Below are 20,709 nucleotides of genomic sequence, written 5' to 3' on the forward strand. Positions count from 1 at the left end.
AGTCACACACACACACACACACAAGCTCGCACAAATGTTCGTTGATATTTGATATTAGATATTTGATATGTGTGGCATGATTTATTTTGTTAGGGATGTTATTTGGATCTGCAAAGACCGAATTAAAACCCAAATCCCAATTGTTTTATTCAAAGATCACATAAGCAACTTTGGTGCGAGTCGATTTTTGCACTCTCGCAAACAATGCCTCCTGTTTATCCAAGCATGAACACATACCACACAAAAATGAAACCAATACCAGATGTATAACAATTTACTGTTCATAGAACATTTTTAAAATAATTAGCATTTTTCTAGGTGTAAACTTTTTGTTGACTCACTCTGTATATAGCAGTGGTGCAAGGTTTGTTCATCCATGGGGGAAGGGAGATGGGGGCTACAAAAGAAGGTGAGGGAGCTGGCCATGCAAGGCCCCCTTCTTCAACATGACTCTCAACTTAGCTGAATATAGAGCATTGGAAATACACTGTAAAGTGCCACTTCATAGCTAGGTATATTTAATAAAATATCCCAACGTTTTAAACTACATGTCAATCTATTCTATTTGGATTATAGGGGCATATTCAGAACATATTTTATCTATTAACTATTGGATTATTTCCTTTATATGGGCTTTAATACAGGGGCCATCCTGTTTGAGTAGGTGATGGTTTAAGAGATATTTAAACTGTGGTATACTTGCTTATCATATGAAATTCCTGGAAATAGAAAGTTTAATTTTATTCTAAATGTATGTAACAGAAGTAAACTGTACGACTCTGGAATTGTTTTTCCATGTACAGTATGTATGTATATACGAAATTATTCTCTTAATGCATGCGTTTATGTATTCATAATTATTGTATTTTTATCTATATAAATGGTATTAATAAATCCTCTTTACTCGAAAATGTTATTATCTTGTTGATAAAAAGAGTATTTGCCATTGCCATACAAACTTTGAAAAGCTCAAAAGGCAGTTATGACTTATGACTTGTGACTTATTGACAATTTCTATTAAGTTTATCACTAAATGTGAATAAAACAATTTTTTTAAAGAATAATGTACACGATATAATTGAAATTGACGGCTTGCCTCTCATTGAAAAACAATCTGTTCATGTTTTAGGAGTCACTATTGACTCTTATCACAGTTTATTGAGCATATACGGAATATGCCTCCGTCAATATCAAGGAATATTGGAATACTGTATAAGTTTTTGTTATCACATGTGTTACATTGTAGTATGTTAGGGGCAATTGTAGTATCTTCAGAAGAGAGAGGTTCGCAGGATTAGTAACTCAGCTTATTTATCATACACTAAACCAATAAATATTCATGGTTTAAAAACATTACAAATACAAGATATACACCTCTGTATGTACATTGTTGGTCATGTAGGTAGTCCTCTAGTTGATTAGCATAGTAGCATACCCATGCTTTAGCAGTCAAGGGAAACAAACACTCATGAATTAGTATTCAATAAAATTTGAGAATGTATACTATTATCCTGATCTATTAGGAATACATTATTGTCAAAACCATTCCATAAATTGGGGTAAAAATAATTATTCCAACATTATGACCAACAGTGTATACATTTTCTCATAATCAACTCCCATTCTTATTTCACAACGATTACAGTTTACACTCAAACATTCACACATATGCCACCCGTCGTTCAATTGATGTGTTATCATTATATAAATATACTAATTAACCAGTGTATTGTTTCTTGTATTTATACTTTTTGTTAATGTGAAGTTTGCATGCACGCGTTTTTGTAAAACTCCACTGCAACTTTGTAAACTTAGCATTGTGTGATCACATTTAAAAATAGGTCTTTTTGAAGAAAGATTATTTACTCACATTTGATTGTTGATGCATCAGTTATTTTAATTAATAGATAGATGTATTGTATAATACAAATCGAATTATTGTGACTTGTTTTGATTAGTATAGGTAATATATATGTATGAGTTATAATTTTGTGTAATATGTTTTATAATTATAAAACTGTTTCAAAATTGATAAGTGGTACTCGAAAATGTTTCTTTGTGATATAATGATTATTCTTGATGATTAATTTATTGAACGAGGGTTAACCTAGACTAGCGTTTGCTATTTGTTGTCTCCTTTTGGCACTAATGTATAGTTATATTCATGTCGAAGTACAATATACTCGAAATTTGGTAATAAATGAAATGAATGAATGAATGAATAATTCCACCTGCGTGCTTCTCTTTTGTAGGCCATGTTTTATCAAAGGGCAACGTTTTTGCGGGGAATCTCCGGTACGTCACTGTGCAATGCGCTTGCCATGTATTCTGCGTGGGTTAAAATACTTCAGTTAGTTTGCCATTGCATCGACCACTCTGAGTTGACTTCGATACCATCTTCTTTTGCCATAGAAAAGTTACACAAGAGATCATTCTTAAATGTGTCATAGCTTTCAACGCGTATTTCATCGATAAGCCTCACATTCAATTGAGATCTAAAGATGGGGACAAATTGTAAAATCATTTTGACTGTCGTTGCTTCACTAACCTTTACACTATGCTGTAAGTATTTGCAAATGACGAATCTACATGTACACTGTCGACCATGATGCTTGTATGATTTCTCCTAAGCTTTTTTCATGAAATGATTATCACAATATTGTTTATTCTTGATAGGTAGAGTTACCATCTTTTCAAAACTTTAGTGATCAATCTTTATGATTTTTAGATTAAATATAGATTTTCAAATTGTATATTGCGCATTAAGTAGCCTGTTATTTCATTTCATGCCATTTATTGACCATTTAAAAAAAAAAAAAAAAAAAAACATCAATACAATGGAAGAATAATAAAGATTAAGAATATATTTAAAAAACGTAATAATGGCCAGGGCCCCTGAGAAGCAAGACTGCTCGTAATCGGGATCCTTACCATAATACTGATGATTTTTGATAGAGTATTAATTTGATTTAAAAGAAAAATCGATTATATATTTCCTTTTTATTTAGTTGGATTTCACATATATTTTACCTGGAATAACAGCGGAAATAACAACCCAGGTGAGTATTAATTTATATGATAATCGTTATGTCCATTCCACGAAAGACCTGCTTCACGAAAATGTATGGTTATCCGCAGAACCCCTAGTTGTAGAGGGTAGTGGGTTAGTTAATAGTAAGAGAAAGGATTATACCTATTTTTTTAATTACAACTGATTTCATTCATTTTTTCAATCGTAATTTATGAACTGTACATGTATTAAGTTAATTGAACTATGACATTATGATAAAAACAAAATTGCATTTTGAAGAATGATTTGTATTGTTTTGATACTTACTGGCAGGTAATAATTTGCTGGGGCGTGTACATGTGGGCTATGCTATCAGCATGTCAATGCTCGTTTATACCAAACAACGCAAAATAATATGCTACGGCGTGTACTTGTGTGTAATGATTATGGGTGTGGGGCCGGCTACAGCCGTGAGTTTGTGAACGCTCGTTTATATGTATATACTGAGTGATCTTATTTTGTAGAATTTAGTAAAAAGGAGCTCTTAACCAGCGCAGCTGAATATATTTTGTATAAAAGCTGCGCTATATAAATCTATTATTATTATTATTATTATTATTATAAGGTATAACCAGGGACATGCTAGACATGGTATAACGAAATCATGAAAGGAACGCAGGGATGGGAAAAGGTATTTACGTATGCAACATTTTGTAATCTACAAAATGTTCTAATCAACCGAAAGTAGTTCCTCAAACTGGCAGCAGTTATAAATACTAATCATACAATAGTATAGATTCCCCGCATATGCGGCCTATATTAGGATTGCACACAGTCAATAGGTACTTTGCGCATTATGATGTCCGTGACCGGGGGGGGGGGGGGGGGTACTCACGTATATCGGGTATGGGATGTGCCGCTCGGAAGGGTGACTTTTTCAGGAAAGATCTTTAGACATGGGTCCCCTTTTCATTAAAGAAAACCTTAGACATGGGTCCCTTTTTTCATTTATTCCTTTCCCCTCTTTTCTCCCTCATTTTCTACGGGATTTTACTCGAGCCTACTTTGTAAATGCCTAAATCTCTCCCATCTCTAAATGAATCCGGGGCCTTTGGGAATCCTTCGGTGATTGCATTTCCCGTGTACGAGGTGTACGTAGCTCGTCAACTCAACTAGACCCCGGGGTACCACATATATCAGGACCCCATGGGCCCTGTACCGGGTACTCATATGGCATACTTCGCGCTAGGTATGGTCTCCGCCCGTATAGGGGTAGTCCCCCCGGGAACTTGTAGCGCTTCGATATGATCGGCAGCTATACCCTGCCCGTACCTCGATCTGCCCAGGAGCCGGGCAGAAGCGGGGCTCAAAGGCTCAAGCAGGGAGCTAAAAAGCCGATGCTTGAGAGCTCGTGTACGGGTACGGGGCGGCAGCGGCAGATCCATGTAGCCTACTGCACTGAGCTGCATGCGTCGATAATATATTTACCGTACCGGTCCGGCAGCGCCATTCGCCATTTTAGTGAACATAAAAAGTAAATCATGTCATATTGAAAAGGAGTGTATAAATAGTTTTAAACTAGGTGCAAAACAAATTATAGTGTTCTTTGAAAAATCTTTTAATTAAAACAGGAAAAGTCCTTCAATTAAAACACACATTTCCTGGCTGTGTAGTAAAAGCTGTGCTTTTGATTCTCAGCATTTTTAACACCACTGTACAAAACTCAACTGATTTCACTCAAAATCGGTACTTTAGTGACAATTGATGACACCTAAATAGCAGTAAAATACATTTTTGTCAACTTACTGATGTTAAACAAAATAATTTAAAAATTCAAATTGTAAGTCTAGTGTCAAATTTGCCGATCAGCCCAATCGGTCCTATTGTTTGCAGTCTAAGCAATATTGTGTGGTGTGTATATCTGTGTATAATACCTGCCTCACAGCAAGTATGCAGTGCTAAAGGTCATTACGCATTAGCATTGACTCTGTATGCTTTTGCTGGAGTGAATTAAAACAGATGCTAGAGGTGCTAGCACAGTATAATTATGTTGCATGGTGTTTTCAACTTTATGTTGTAGTATGGTACAGTTTACTAATAAAGAATTTTATCGAGAAACTGCAAAATGATAGGCCATTGTATTATTACAGCTAAAAAAATGTAATATTTAAAGTTTGAAATCCTTAGACATGGGTCCATTTTTCACAAAAAATCCTTAAACATGGGTACCTATTTACTGCAAAAGGACGCTTGGATGTGGGTATGGGTTCGGAGGTTTCAGCTGCACACCCCCGTCTGACTATAATCTCAGTACCTGGGGTCAGTGACACATCTTAAAGAGAAGGTTGAGTTCTGGGAAGAGGTGAAAAATAATTTGTGAACTTTATCATTTTATTATGATAGTGTGAAAGAACATCAGATAAGACATGTTCCCTGAAAAGCATGGCTCTTCAAATGCCTTCATATTCTAAATATGTCATGTAACATCGTAAAACTCGGGGGGGGGGGGGGAGGTTTTTTACGTGTTCGTGTAGTCCCATATACATCTTTCTGTGTACAGTGTTTGTAACTTTACCAAGACTTGGCCAAATTTCTTATCATTTTGATGATTCCAGAACCTCGTACTACACACAATTCTTATATGCTAGATGATCAACCTTTTTTGGTCGCTTTTACACCGTTTCTTTCACAATGCAATCGCATGACCAGAACTCAACTTCATCTTTAATTAGGTCTGAATCGAAAACAAACTTAGTAATGTAGCTATTAGTATTGTTATTATAGGTATGTTTTTCTTCAATTTCAAATTATTTTATTTATCATGCAAAGCATATTAAAATGAATAATTATATTACAAACAAATATGCAATGTAAACGACAAATGTAATAGAAAAAGCCCGAGAAAACAGGAACTAACTAGAATCAGAGGTTGTTGAATTGTTAGTTCCTCAGTTACTGTTTTACAATATAAACAGAGTATGCGGCTAGAAATCAATAGATAGAAACATATGTAGCTGATAAATTATCCTTTTTTGGGGGTGGGGTGGGGGTAAAGAGAGGAAAAAATGGAGGTAAATAGTAAAAGGCAAAACGAAAGAAAGATACAAAAAAGGGAAAAAGAATTATTTAAAATGATTACTGTCACTATTATCTGTGCATACAAAGTTCTTTAATAAGCCCATAGTACTTTTTTCATGAAATGTTTTAAATAAAGAATTTTTCCCTCTTGCAATAAAATTAATTTTTACAAATTATTATTATTATGTTCTAGTCCTATATCTATGAAACCAATGACAGCAAAGCACACGGATTTCTTAATCTCATGTTTTGGCTTTGTCGATTTATAAACGAATCTTGTTGCTATTACACTACATTGTATTCAATTGAATTCAATTCAATAATGGTTTATCATGTAAATTCAAAATACATGCATCGTAATTGTCATTTTACATACAATTTTGACACGTACAAAAATTGTTTAAAATACATTTCACATTACATTTCACATTAAAAATGACAAAAGGAAGTGTTATTTTTAACTTATATTTGACGTACTCAAGCTTTACTCGCGTTAATCTCGTGGGCAACTCGGCATGACTCACAGCACGATCGTCTTGCTCGAATCTCGAATAGCATTTAAGTGTACTTAAGTATAATTAAGTATAATTCAAGAAGAGTGCAGCGCGAGCATGTTACGAGTAATGCGAGTATATTACGAGTGTTAGTGACTTCGACTCGAATACAACGAATCAGCGAAAATGTTGAACATGTTCAACATTTTGGACCTGCTCGCGACTTCGAGGAGAGTCGTCGAATGTTGTAAAGGGTAAAGCAGGGCTCCCACTTAGCCGAGTTGGAGCCTCCGAGTTGTGGCGAGCTGGCGCGATCTTATGGCAAGCAGTTTTATCATTAAAAAATATTTTTGATATCAAGAATTCAATTCTTGATATCATGAAATCGAATTCTTGATATCACGAAATCGAATTCTTGATATCAAGAATTACCTTTGCTTTACAACGTAAAATTATTTCTTGATATCAAGAACTATGTTTTAATGATAAAACGGCTTGCCATAAGATCGCGCCAGCTCGCCACAACTCGAGGCTCCAACTCGGCTAAGTGGGAGCCCTGCTTACGCAAAGTCATACTGAGTTGTCGAGAGTTATCCCGAGTTACAAGAAGAGCTTCTCGCTAGTTATTGCGAGTTCCTCTTTGAAGCAACTCGTCAAAACTCTCCATAACTCGCCAATACAACTCGGATACGTGGGATCCCTGCTTTAGGCTCTCCGTCACTTGACAAATTACATTTAGTTCAGTTTTGTCCTTATCATATGTCGCTTCGCGGCCGAGGTTATTTTGTAATATTTCATTGTTTGAATATTTATATGACATGTCATGGAATGTATCGTAAATGATTCATAAAGGAACCCCTGGAAGAGTAAACAGAAATATATATTATCATCTTCTTCTTCACCTTCCTCTTTCTTCTTCTCCTTGTTTTTTTCTCTGCATCCTCTCTGTCTCACCTTCTCTCCCTCTCTCTCTCTCTCTCTTTATTACAGTCCTGCCACGTCTTTTGACACCACCTCAAATAAAAGACATCACGACATCAACGATTGAGATAGAATGGAAGGGAGATCACGACGGCGACGGGCCCGTTTGCGGTTTCATCGTCGAGCTAAAACCATCGGCTTCAACTTCGTGGAAGAATGTCGGATTCGTCTCCTTCGACGAAGACCAGGATGATTTCGAATACACGATCGAGAGACTCGATGCTGACGCCCTCTACGGGATTAGTGTTAGAATTCTGCACTGTTCCGGAAGAGGAAAAAGGGGTCCGGAGATCAGTCAGTCAACAGAGGACTATGGTCAGTTTCGGGTTTAATTTCACCAAATGTTCTTTGTGTCTATTTTCAATTTGTTGCTCTGTTTTTATGTTTTAGAATTAGGGCAAGAAATATATTTTTCAAGTTTAATATCTGATAAGTCGCGGTTATTTTATATGTTTTTGTTGTGTAAATATTTATATTAAAGTCATTAAATAGTGCATATATCATTCTTTTGTGAAAATTATTGTGTTTATGATATATAATATGGAACCCTGTGCAAGGACAAATAAAAAATAAAAACTATTGACACTTTTTCTTCGGCTTTCTCTTTTTTTTTTTTCTCTCTCTCTCTCTCTCTTTTCTCTCTTTCTTCCTTCCTTTATAACAGCCCTACCGCGTCTCGCTAAACAACCCCAAGTGAAGAACGTCACTACATCAACGATTGAGATAGAATGGGAGGGAGCTTACGATGGTGACGGGCCCGTTTGCGGTTTCATCGTCGAGCTTAAACCTCCGGATTCAACTTCGTGGAAGAGTGTCGGATACGTCTCTTTCGAAGAGGATGAGGGCGATTTCGAATACACAATTGACAGACTCGATGCTGGCGCCCTCTACGAGATTAGCGTTATTATTCTGCACTGTTCCGGAAGAGAAGGAGAAAGGAGTCCTGAGATCAGCCAGTCAACAAAAGACTATGGTGAGGTTTGGGTTTCATTTTACCAAATGCTTTTAAGTGTCTATTTTCAGTTTGCTGCTTTGTTTTTATGTTATAAAATTAGTATATAGATGATATTTTTCAAGTTTAATATCTTATATGTCGCTTCGCGGCCTTGTTTATTTTATAATATAGTTTTCTCTAAATATTTATATGACAACTCATTGAATAGTGCATGTGTCGATTTTTTTTGTAAAAATGATTGCTTTAAATATAAATTAAAAAAATCAATGAAAGGGTATATAGAAAAATTAAATTATTGTTATCTTCTTTTTTTTTCACTGTCTCCACTCTGTCTCCCCTCTCTTTCATCTTTCTCTCTCTCTCTCTCTCTTTCTCTGCCTCTCGTCATCCCTTTATAACAGCCCTGCCACGTCTCTCGACACAACCTCAAGTGAAGAACGTCACTACATCAACGATAGAGATAGAATGGGAGGGAGCTTACGACGGCGACGGGCCCGTATGCGGTTTCATCGTCGAGCTTAAACCTCCGTCTTTTACGTCGTGGACGAGTGTCGGATTTGTCTCCTTTGGTGAGGACAAGGATGATTTCGAATACACAATTGACAGACTCGATGCTGGCGCCCTCTACAGGATTAGCGTTATTATTCTGCACTGCTCCGACAGAGAAGGAGAAAGGAGTCCTCAGATCAGCCAGTCAACAAAGGACTATGGTGAGGTTTGGGTTTCATTTTACAAAATGTTTCTAAGTGTTTATTTTCAGTTTGCTACTTTGTTTTTATGTTATAGAATTAGTGTAAAAATTATATTTTGTCAAGTTTAATATCTTAAATGTCGCCTCAGGTCCTAGGTTATTTCGTAATATTTTATTGTTTAAATATCTATATGACAAGTCATTGATTCGTGCATGTGTCGATCTTTTGTAAACATAATTATGTTGATGATTAATAAAGGAAACATGTGGAAGAATAAATAGAAGAAACACAAATTGGTCTCCTCTTTTTTTACGTCTTCTTCTTTCTTCTCCTTCTATTTTTGTCTCCCCTCTCTCTCCTTCTCTCTCTCCCTTGCTTTATAACAGCCCTGCCACGTCTCTCGACAAAACCACAAGTACAGAACGTCACTACATCGACGATTGGGATAGAATGGAAGAAAGACTACGATGGTGACGGGCCCGTTTGCGGTTTCATCGTCGAGCTTAAGGCTCCGGATTCAACTTCGTGGACGAGTGTCGGATTCGTCTCCTTCGACGATGACCAGGACGATTTCGAATACACGATTGACAGACTCGATGCTGGCGCCCTCTACGGGATTAGTGTTATAATTCTACACTGCTCCAACAGAGAAGGTGAAACGGGTCCGGAGATCAGCCGGTCAACAGAGGACTATTGTGAGTTTGGGGGTTCATTTCACCAAATGTTTCTTAGTGGCTATTTTCAATTTGTTGCTCTGTTTTTATGTTTTAGAATTAGGGCACGAATTATATTTTGGCAAGCTCAATATCTGATAAGTCGCGGTTATTTTATATGTTTTTGTTGTTTCAATATTTATATTACAAGTCATTAAATAGTGCATATATCATTCTGTTGTGAAAATGATTGTGTTTATGATACATAATATGGAACCCTGTGCAAGGACAAATATTAAAAAAAACTATTTACTCTTTTTCTTCGGCTTCTTTTTTTTTTCTTCTCTCTCTCCCTCTCTCTCTCTCTCCTTCTCGCTCTCTCTCTCTCTCTCTCTTCTCTCTTTCTTCCTTCCTTTATAACAGCCCTGCCACGTCTCTTGACTCAACCTCAAGTAAAGAACGTCACTACATCAACGATTGGGATAGAATGGAAGGGAGCTTACGATGGTGACGGGCCCGTATGCGGTTTCATCGTCGAGCTTAAACCTCCGGATTCAACTTTGTGGATGAGTGTTGCATTCGTCTCTTTCGAAGAGAAGGAGGCCGATTTCGAATACATAATTGACAGACTCAATGCCGGCGCCCTCTACGGGATTAGCATTATCATTCTGCACTGCTCCGGCAGAGAAGGAGAAAGGGGTCCTGACATCAGTCAGTCAACAGAGGACTATGGTGAGTTTAGGGTTTCATTTTACCAAATGTTTCTTAGTGGCTATGTACACAGGAATTATGTTGCTATTCATTAACCCGAAAAAAGTAGTGCGAAGGTAATTTTTGGGGTCGATTCACCGTGTCATATCTAACCGGGCCTTTATAGTACATAACCACGCGTTAGGGAATGATGCAATCTGTGAACAGAGCGTATCTAATAATATAAACGCGTAAATAAACAAATAAAATGGGGTACAAGGTAAAAATGCCAGTGGCAACAGTGCCAGAGAAAAATACAAAAGTAAGAGGACCGCACTCATTCGCCAAGCGTTGGGGCTTACAATAGGCTGCAATATACACGTAAGTGATTTTTTTTTTAAAGTGATCAGACAGGTGGTTAAATGGAAAACAATGCTTCGTTTTCTTCAACACTTAAAACTTCCCAATTTATTTTTTATCATGTTTCGTTTTGATAGGAATCTTTTAAGTCCTGGTGTGTGTTTCTAGGCCCAATAAGTTGTCAACTATTTTATCCCGTGTAATCCTTTGATAACTAGCCTAGTGAGATTTTATGAATATGGGCCCTTGGCCTTCTATGTACGAAGGTTTAGGATTAGTTGCAAATTTGAAATAACAATTATGATTGGTTTAAAGTCAGTCTTGTAAACAATATGTGCATGCAACGATAATCTTGATTGGCCATTTCAATTTTGTCTTTCTTTTTACCGAAATATATCCACAGAACCACAAACAGAGCCACCATCTGTATCGACATCAACAGCGCCACCATGCCCGGCGCAGAACTGCACAGAATGTCCACCGAACCAACCTGAAGACGACCATTGCTGGAGAATTATGTTTCTAATTATTGTATCCGTACTCTCATCCATCGTGTTTGTGCTCCTGGTTTTTCTTATTTGGTAGGATTATGATCTATTTGTAAAACCGCGACATGCAGTCAGAGAAAGAAAACAAAATTACATCTGTCCGTACAGTTATTGTAAGATTGAATTTTGGATGAGAAAGGACTTGACATAATACCGGTAGGATCACTCATCTCGCTTCTTTAGGTACCATTTTAGGGAAACTGTCACGCTTGACTGCCCAGAGGTTCATTTAGATGACGTCAACTACAAGTTGATAAAATAGGTTTCACATTCTTAGATAAGTTGGCGTATGAGTAATTAACTCTGCAGTGTGGCGCAATCGGATCACCGTCTGGCTCTCATGAATTTCGTGTAGACTGAGCAGGACAAAGATGCAAAAAATGATTGTCGCCGCGCTGTGTGTAAGCGTGCTCCTCATCCTCTCTTCTCGATGCAGGCTCGGGCTTAGGGGAAAACACTTAGATCCTCAAATTATAAAACGATAACTGGAGGCACCTTACGTTGGAAGGTTACAGCCTAGACACCTTGCGCAAAGTACCGGTGTTTAATGTGCATGCATGTATAGGCCTACACAACTGGTAATCGTTATATAGATCTCCGTGTTAGGATACACATAGTCCTTTGATGATTTACAGAAGAGGAAGAAGAGGAAGCAGGAGAAGAACTATGAACAGTTGCCTGTACTTAAATAACCGAAAAAGAAGCAGGAGTGACCTTTACTCTTATTATTGTTTTAATACTCTTATAATCATGTTATTTGCAGTCATCCTCTACATCACGCTATACTATTTTGAACCTTCATACATTTAATAGTAGACTCATTTGTGTGTATTATATAATCACAAATAACTTACACTTGCATAAAGAATGCTTAATTGTAGTATTATGATTCTATTTAGTGTAGTTATTATCATGTATATATACTTTTGTAAAAACTGCTTTTTAATTAGTCAATCAATTTAATTCTCTTGTTTTGTGTTTGTGTATTCCTACTAAATCTGCAGGTGCTGCGTTAAACGTCGTCGCGGTGAACCTGATGAACAAGCTTTGTTGGTATGAACAAATAAACTCGACGTTGAACGAATATGACGTTAGGCGCCATCTTCAAAATAATCTAGGTGCCTTCTTCAAATTGACTCAACTTAGTTGAATATAAAGAAGAGAAAACAGAAAAAGCACTGCACAATGGCACTTCACAATGATGGACTAATCTTGAGCTCTGGTATGGGAATCGTACGTCGTGAGAAAATGTTTATGAATAAATTTGGATTCCTTATCCTACAGTATATTGATTGTTTGAACCTGTAAAATAAAATAAAAAGTCACACAAACTTGCTGGAAATCATCTTCAATAAAAAAATATCTCATTTGCACTTAGTGACCTGAGTTAAGCACATGGTGTCGGGCATACTTACCTTGATTTCCTTATTTTTCTATGCGTATTTAATACTCGGTGCCTATACATTTTCTACCACAATCGTTTGGAACATGTCTTTAATATTTAATTTTGAACATTTAGTGTTAGTTTTGTTGGATTATCTGAGAATTTATTTTCTGTCATTACCAGAACTCAAGGTTATGTTTAACCTATTATTTGATGTTTGGAGGTAATTTAATCCCTATGAAAAAATCAATTTACAATTGGACACAAGTTTCTCTAAAAAATTACTCTAGACTAGACTACTGTTTAGTTCCAACTGATCATGTATCCAAATCCACTGATATACGGCCCGCATTATTAAAGGTGCGATCACAATGCTGTTTCCTTGGTGATAACAGTGAAGGAAGGAAAACGCGTTAAAGGTAAATGGAAATTTGATAGTTATCTGTTAAATGGTGGTACGTATAACGACAATGCTACAGATATTATCCAACAATTAAAGATGGAATATTGGGGTTAAGATTCGCAAATACAGTGGGAATTGTGTAAAATATGCTATTGATTGTAACAGAAAGAATAAATGTTATATAGAATTTCTGGAAAATGAATATAAATAAGTATGGCAAGATGATAAATACAAGGCATCTTTTGAAAGTGATGTTCGAAAGAAAAAAAATTACAATTGTTGGCATGCCATAACAAGCCATGAATATAAAAGTCGCCAGGTAGAGACCGTCTTGCTGTAAAATTATACATATATATATATATATATTTTTTTTTTTTTTTGGGGGGGGGGAGCAATTTTAAGAGCTTGTTGTTTGAAGTTTGTATGAGGGTTTTCATAATCAAGAGTTGTCGTTGTCACAAAAACAAGCAATCCTTACTTTGTTGTCCAAAAAGAGCGCAGGACTCTTTTAAGTATATGGCGACCTATAGGCCTATTCTTTACTTAATATACATTACAAAAAACAGCTCATTCTTTGTCCCAACAATTAAATGGAGTAATTGATTATCTTGCTTCATTTGATCGATCTGGGTTCATGAAGAAGGGTAGATTATGGTAACAGAAAATGTAAGATTTGTCCCAGATATTATAGACTATTGCGAGTTTGAGCGTGTTCCAGGTATTCTTATGTTCGTTGATTTCAAGCAAGCATTTGATAACGTGAATCATGCCTATAAGTCTAAACACTATTAATTGAAATATTTGGATTTAAAAACAATTTTATCTAATGAATTCGAACATGTTAAAAAAATGCAAGTGGAAAGGTTGTAAATCATGGTCGGATTTAAAATCATGTTTTATACGGAAGGGAGTGAGGCAAGTGTGTCCTCTCTCTGCTTTGTTATTTATAATAACGTTAGAAGTATTAACTGCAAGGATACAACAAAACGAAAATATATGGAGTATACATATTCCAAGTCAAGGGAATGTGCACGGTAAGAAAATAAATTAAAATTATACAGTAAAGTGATTCTTCACGGTCAGCACATTTTTTTTTTAGGAGGGAACTTTCTTGTTTTAGTATTTGTTCTGGTATTTCTTTTAACTATGAACATCAGGAATGATATATTTAGTTCAGGACTTTTAAAGAATGATTGGAATGGGATACATCTTTGGGGTGAGGCAGTAACATTTTTTGCGAATATATGTAGGTAAGAAATAAAGAAAGGGTTAATTCTATAAATTCGGATGGGTAATTAAAAAAAAACTAAAAAAGATATGTAGAGAATGCGTAATTTAAAAATTTTACGGTCAACTTGTGATATTAAAGCTTTTAGTTTTGTCGCAAATTACTTATGTGGCGACGACTATTCCAATATATAACACATGTTTTTGTTTTTAAAAATATTAAGATAACGTTTTAATTTGTATAGGGGTCTTAAAGAAAGGTAAAATATATAGAAATGTATGTTTGAACAAAATTACTAGAGGGGGTTTACGTATGGTTGACTTACAGGTAAAAGTCGGTTTTTTGTGACTTTCTTGGATAAGGAGATATTTGTTGACAATGAGAAAACTAAATGGAAAATATAGGTTTTCGTTTGGTTAATTAGGGTAAATGGAATTCCATTGGTGTTTCAGCTTAACTGTTATAATAGAGGCATGGAGAAAATTATTTTGAATGTCTAGGGTACCTCATTTCTACTTTGATTTACTTTTTACTTGGCCAGAATTGAGATATGTAAATAGTTACCGTTATTGGGTAAAAAAAATACACGGGGGCGACGGGCGATTTCGCCCTCGGTGGAGCTCAAATCGCCCCCTAAAATCCTTAAAAACCAGATCTTAGGGTCGACCATTTTCTTTGGAGTCACCCCCTTGCCTTAGCTCCAAAATAAATAAAATAATTTGTGAACCGCGATCGAGGAGCAGCAGCAGCAGAATTAACATTTCTTATGCCTAGATTACATTTGCCCCGGGCGCCGTACGAAAAATTAGTTTACGATTTTTCGTAGACATCGTAGGAGGCCACGGGCTACGATGTTTGTGTTTACATTATCTACGAGCATCGTGCCATTTATTGTATTGGCCCTCGTGGGCAGGCCGGGGAGAATCCGTACAGAGGCTGCTCGGAGATTGTACGGAAATCGTGCGGATCCGGGTGCAGCTTCCGTGCAAAGGTTGCGCGATAGCTGTGCAATGGCCGTGCGAATGCCCCCACGAGTCTACAATCTCTGTACGATTTTTTTTGCCCCCATGTTCACCGAAAAATCGTATGTTTACTGCACAATCAGTGTGAGGCCTCAGGGCGATGCACGTGCGGGGGTTGTGCAATGCCACCTACGACATGTATACGGGCTACGGGCTTACGATTTTTTTTTTCAAATTTGTTTAACTTCTCGCGAAACAAAATCGTAAAGGCTGCGGAGCCCGTGAATCCGTACGAAAATCACATGGCCGCCTCCTGCCTCCGCACAGAGGCCGCACGGAAAAGGGAATACGGGCAAAATACGGGCTCCGTAGACTAATCGCATGCCAAATGTAATCCAGGCATTACCTAGCGTGCTTACGGCAAGCTTTACTGAAATCAACACACGGCGCAACGAGAGTTTAACTGGATTGGAGTTATAATCCAACAACGATAATCGCTTGCTTCAGTATAATACGCGCGGTTCGTAAATAAAGGGAATGGTTTTCACAGCGCGGCACTTGCAATCAGTATGTTGTTTACGTACGCGATCGTGTGAGACCGGTAACGCGACAACAGAGCTAGTTGAGCTGAATGGTGTCTCGCCACTAATAGAGCCCAGCCCCGGTCCATCAATGGCCGTGGAAGACCAATCGCGACTGACAGTCCATTGTAAAGCTTGTCGTTAATTTCCTCCACCAACGTATCGGCGACTTGACGGTTCGTTTGGTCACTCTGCATTTATTGTTGGTAATCATGCATTTCAGTAAATGAATACCTTTACCAGTCTACTTGTATTTGTATTGCCTAATAGTGAAACACTCTTCTAGACTGTTAGAACATAGTGCAGCTTGGACCCGGTGCCATCATGGCTCGTAAAGGCTCGCGTTCATGAACTTTTGCCGATCATCACATCGACAATCAACCTCTCCCTCATGTCTGGTGAAGTCCCCGAAAAGTTTAAGACCTGCCTCATCACACCTCTCCTAAATAATTAATCGCTCGACATGAATGAAAAAGCATGGCTTTTCAAATGGCTTCAAATTCTAGATATGACAAGTAACAGCTAAATAATAATGCCCGATTTTTATGCAACATGTTTGTGTAGCTCCATGTACATCTTTCTGTGTATAGTGATTGTTACTTTACCAAGACTCGGCCATTTTTTAAAATTATTTTAATGACTCCAGAACCTTGCAGTACACACCAAAACTTAAATGCTACATGATCAACCTTTTTCTGATCGATTCCACACCGTTTCTTTCACAATGCAATCGCATGACCAGAACTTAACTTTATCTTTAAGTTCAATGCTATACGAGATACCAAAAGGAAAGTTAAAAATTGTTATGCATTTGGAGATTGTAAAACCAATGAAACATTAAGGCATATGATGCTTGAGAGAAAACAGATAATTGTGTTTTGGAAAATTGTAACATGTTCGATATTTTTCTGGGGGGATTATAAATTAATACAAATAAGATGATTTTAGCAAATAGATATGATATACTTGGTAAACATTTTGATTGATTTTTCTAAATATGTTATTCATAAGAACTACGTGAGACATTTGAAAACAAAAGGCAAAATGAATGGTAATCTCTTTTAACTGATTTGAATTATAAATAGATATCACATTTAAATTCTAGAACAAAAGCAAAGGTTAATGAAAAAAGGTAACAGCTTTGATTAATATGCTGTGAAAATGTTTCAATTTTATTTGTATATATGTTATTGTAAAAGTTCTAAATATGCGAGAAAAAAAATTCCTGGAAGGGTTTAAAAGAAGAAAAAAAATAGCCATTGTATTGTTTCTTGTATAATTTGTGTTTATGTGAACTCTGCATGAACACGTTTATGTGAAACTCCAATGTAATGTTGTAAATACGCGTTGTGTGACCGTATACTTTTTAAGAATTGTAATGTTGATTATACGATTTGTTTGCTATGTGTACTTAAAGGGCGTTGCGGGAATAAGAAAGGTGAAAATCTCAACATTTCTAAAAGGGCCTGATAGATGTTTTAAGAATCAGAGTTGAAACTTTCCTAACGGTATGGTGACAAAATGTTAATTATTCGCACATTTATGGTCAATTTTCCTTTCAAATTTGAATTTTGCAAACTGCCAGTGTTTTATACTCGGTACTTGTGACTGTTTGTCAGTTATCACTTATCACACATTATTGTTTTTAAATATGTTGTTATAATATAAAGTGAAGTTGTTCGTATGCTGTTATATTCCAAAGTGTCCTTACCAGCCGTAGCTGCACGTCACACTTAAACCAATAAAGTACTAAAAATAAAACTAATGATAAAGTTTCTATTTGCTTCCATATGACTTTACATAATAGTGTTCTAGCTCCTGCAACCGTATATAGCGCTCCTTGTATTTAATGATTGAAATTCTACCAGGTATCCATTTACACCCCCCCCCCCTTCGATCGTGTGGTGACAAATGTACATCAATGTCTGGAGGGAATCGAACCCCATATCTTGCAATCTACAGTCAAGATACATAACCACTGGACCATACCACGTGATAGTCCCAGCAGCTGTGACCCAATGTAAAGGATGAAACATAGGCGTTGTTGCGTGATTTTAAAGAATCAAGATTGATATCAAACTTTAATGACTGAAGAAGAAGAAAAAGAAAAACAGCAGTTTCGTAGCTGCAATTTGCTTTACTTGTCATTTTCGTAACATGACCCTAGTTACTACTGAGGAGGGAAAGTGACGTGAAATGACATTTCGCAATCGTCTTCGCACAGTCAGATTCTGGGGATTCCCATGAACGCCGCATGAAATGACATTTCGCAATCGTCTTCGCTCAGTCAGATTCTGGGGATTTCCATGAACGCCGCATGAATTTTTAGAGAAGGGGCAAATATTCAACCTTTGATGAAAAGAGCATTTAAAATCCAAACCAAAAACAAGAAAAACCTTATCTTAATAATTAGCAAAAAGATACTGACGTGAGAAGAAAAGAGAGCGAGAAGCAGGTGATTGACTGAACGAGTTAAAGTCGCGTAATAATAAGTATTAGAGGCACGTTTCTACAAATAACAATAGCCCCAAAGTAAGATAGCTAAGGTAGATAGTTTGCATCCATTTACATGCAGTGCCATGTGCATCAGGTAGGGTAAGGGTTAGGGTCAGGGTTGTGATTATTTTTTTTAGAAACATGCCTGTAAAGCTGATGAACTAGCTAGTGCCTACCCTGAAAGAGAGCGTATAGACCATATCGTATTGACCCCTATGTACCCTTTGGTCAATTCATACATCTCCTTATCATCACCATCATCACTGTCACCAGTATTCTTTTTCATCCACACCCTCACCGATTATTAATAAGTACAAGAAAACAATCTGTTTAAACATAACGTGTTAACTAAGAATATCGTCTTATTGTTGCAAACGTTGTCCTTGATCTATTCAATAATGTACACACTCCAGGTTGTGTACATTATTTTAACTTACTAAGTCTTCCTTATGAAAAAGAAAACCTATGGAAATCATTACATTTATCTTTTACAAATAATAACAAGCACAGGAAAACAATCTGTGTCATATTCAAATGCATGTAACTGGAATGCTCTGTCTAATGAAACTGGAAATTGCTCTCCACGAAAAAAAGCTTAGGCTAACATTTAACAGTTATCTTTTTGAAAGAATTTCATTTACTCACATTTAACTGTTCAAGCATTAAAGGTAAAATGCATGTACATGTAAAACGTATTGTAACATTTAAATCGATTTATGGTAATTTATTTTAATTAGATTGTGTAATATGTTTGAGTTATAATTATTTTGTGTAAATCTTTAATAATAATAATAATATAACTGTTTAAAAATTGATAAGTGAAATTCCAAAATGCTTCTTTGTGATCCAATGAATATTCTTGATGATTGATTTATTGAACGGAACGCGTCTTATTTCTTCGTAACCTAGCCATCCTGTCGCTGTATTTGATTGGCTCAATAGACACCTATACGTCATGCGCTAGTCATCAATATTCATGATACGCACGCACACAGAATCTGATGCGATAATTTTTCAAGTTTACTTTTAAAAAATGACATTACGAGAAAATCGGGAGGCTTACTGTATTAAAACGAATGACTACCCAGGTCATAACTTGTCCATAACAATTGCGACATACTGGTTTAGTCCAGAATACGGCCGATTTTAATTTAATCTCCACCACACCGTACCAACGCAAATATTCATATATTCAAAAATTAATATGCATTTTAGGATGGCTAGGTTGCGGGGGAAAAAAGACGCAAACGGAACTAACCTTGACTAGCATCTGCTTTTTGTTGGCTCCATTTGCCACATTTATAGATATATATTCATGCTGAAGTACAATATATTTGAAATTTGGTAATACATGAAATTAATGAATGAACAAACCAACTCGAGTTTTTTTTTTTTCGTTTTGGCAAAGGGCAAGGCCTTTGGTTGGGAATCCCCGGTACGCCATTGTTCAATGCGGATGTTATTATATTTTGCGTGAAGTCGAATACTGCAGTTAAGTTGCTCTCTTTTGAGCTCCGATGTCATCTTGTCTTGTCATAGAAACGTTACAAAGGAGATCATTCTTGAATGTTTAATAGATTGCAACGCTTTTTCATTAATAAGCCTCACTCTGAGCTCTAAAGATGGAGAAAAAGTGTTGTGCATGTTGTCTCATTGTTGGTTACGGTATACTTTTGGCTGTCATCGTTGCACTAAGCGGTAAGTATTTGTGAATGACGAATCTTCATGTAGATCTAGATCAGATTATGTGGATGTGTCGTGAGGTGTCTTACTTCGAATCATCAAGTCATCGCATCGGGTCGGGTTCTTGCGTTACCCGACCTTTTGTGAAAACATGCCCCTTTATTCACGACTTGTCGGGGGAAATGTTAGTGAAATAAACCCCTCTCATCTACAAATGGTCTAGTCCAATTTACCCGACACTTTGTGAAAACCCTACGACAAATATTTCACTAAATGCCCTGTAACGCAAATACCTGACCGGACGCGATGGCCAAATGATTAGAAGTAAGTCCGTTTTGTACTGGTTCGTTCACTTGACTCATCTGATTCACCTGACTCCATACAATACATTTTTTTCTTCTTAGGCTGTCATCATGTACCAATGCAATATTTATTGTCATACAGCTTATAATAAGTACACCATAACTATAACAGGGGAGTGTTTCACAAAGACTAAGATCGACTTCAGTTA

General features: G+C 36.5%; 1 protein-coding gene across 1 annotated transcript in view; it reads left to right on the plus strand.

The window, feature by feature from the left end:
• The first annotated feature begins 9,346 nt into the window (after positions 1 to 9,346).
• Positions 9,347 to 20,709, plus strand: part of LOC105446677 (cell adhesion molecule-related/down-regulated by oncogenes-like) — a 37,811-nt gene continuing 26,448 nt past the window's right edge. Inside the window, exons 1-3 of the mRNA XM_030993884.1 lie at positions 9,347 to 9,365; positions 9,597 to 9,905; positions 10,317 to 10,595. Of these exons, the coding sequence (XP_030849744.1) occupies positions 9,347 to 9,365; positions 9,597 to 9,905; positions 10,317 to 10,595 (607 nt within the window). The remainder of the gene's footprint in view (positions 9,366 to 9,596; positions 9,906 to 10,316; positions 10,596 to 20,709) is intronic.

Source organism: Strongylocentrotus purpuratus, unplaced genomic scaffold, assembly GCF_000002235.5.
Source record: "Strongylocentrotus purpuratus isolate Spur 01 unplaced genomic scaffold, Spur_5.0 spur5_scaffold_20, whole genome shotgun sequence".
Lineage (NCBI taxonomy): Eukaryota > Metazoa > Echinodermata > Echinoidea > Camarodonta > Strongylocentrotidae > Strongylocentrotus > Strongylocentrotus purpuratus.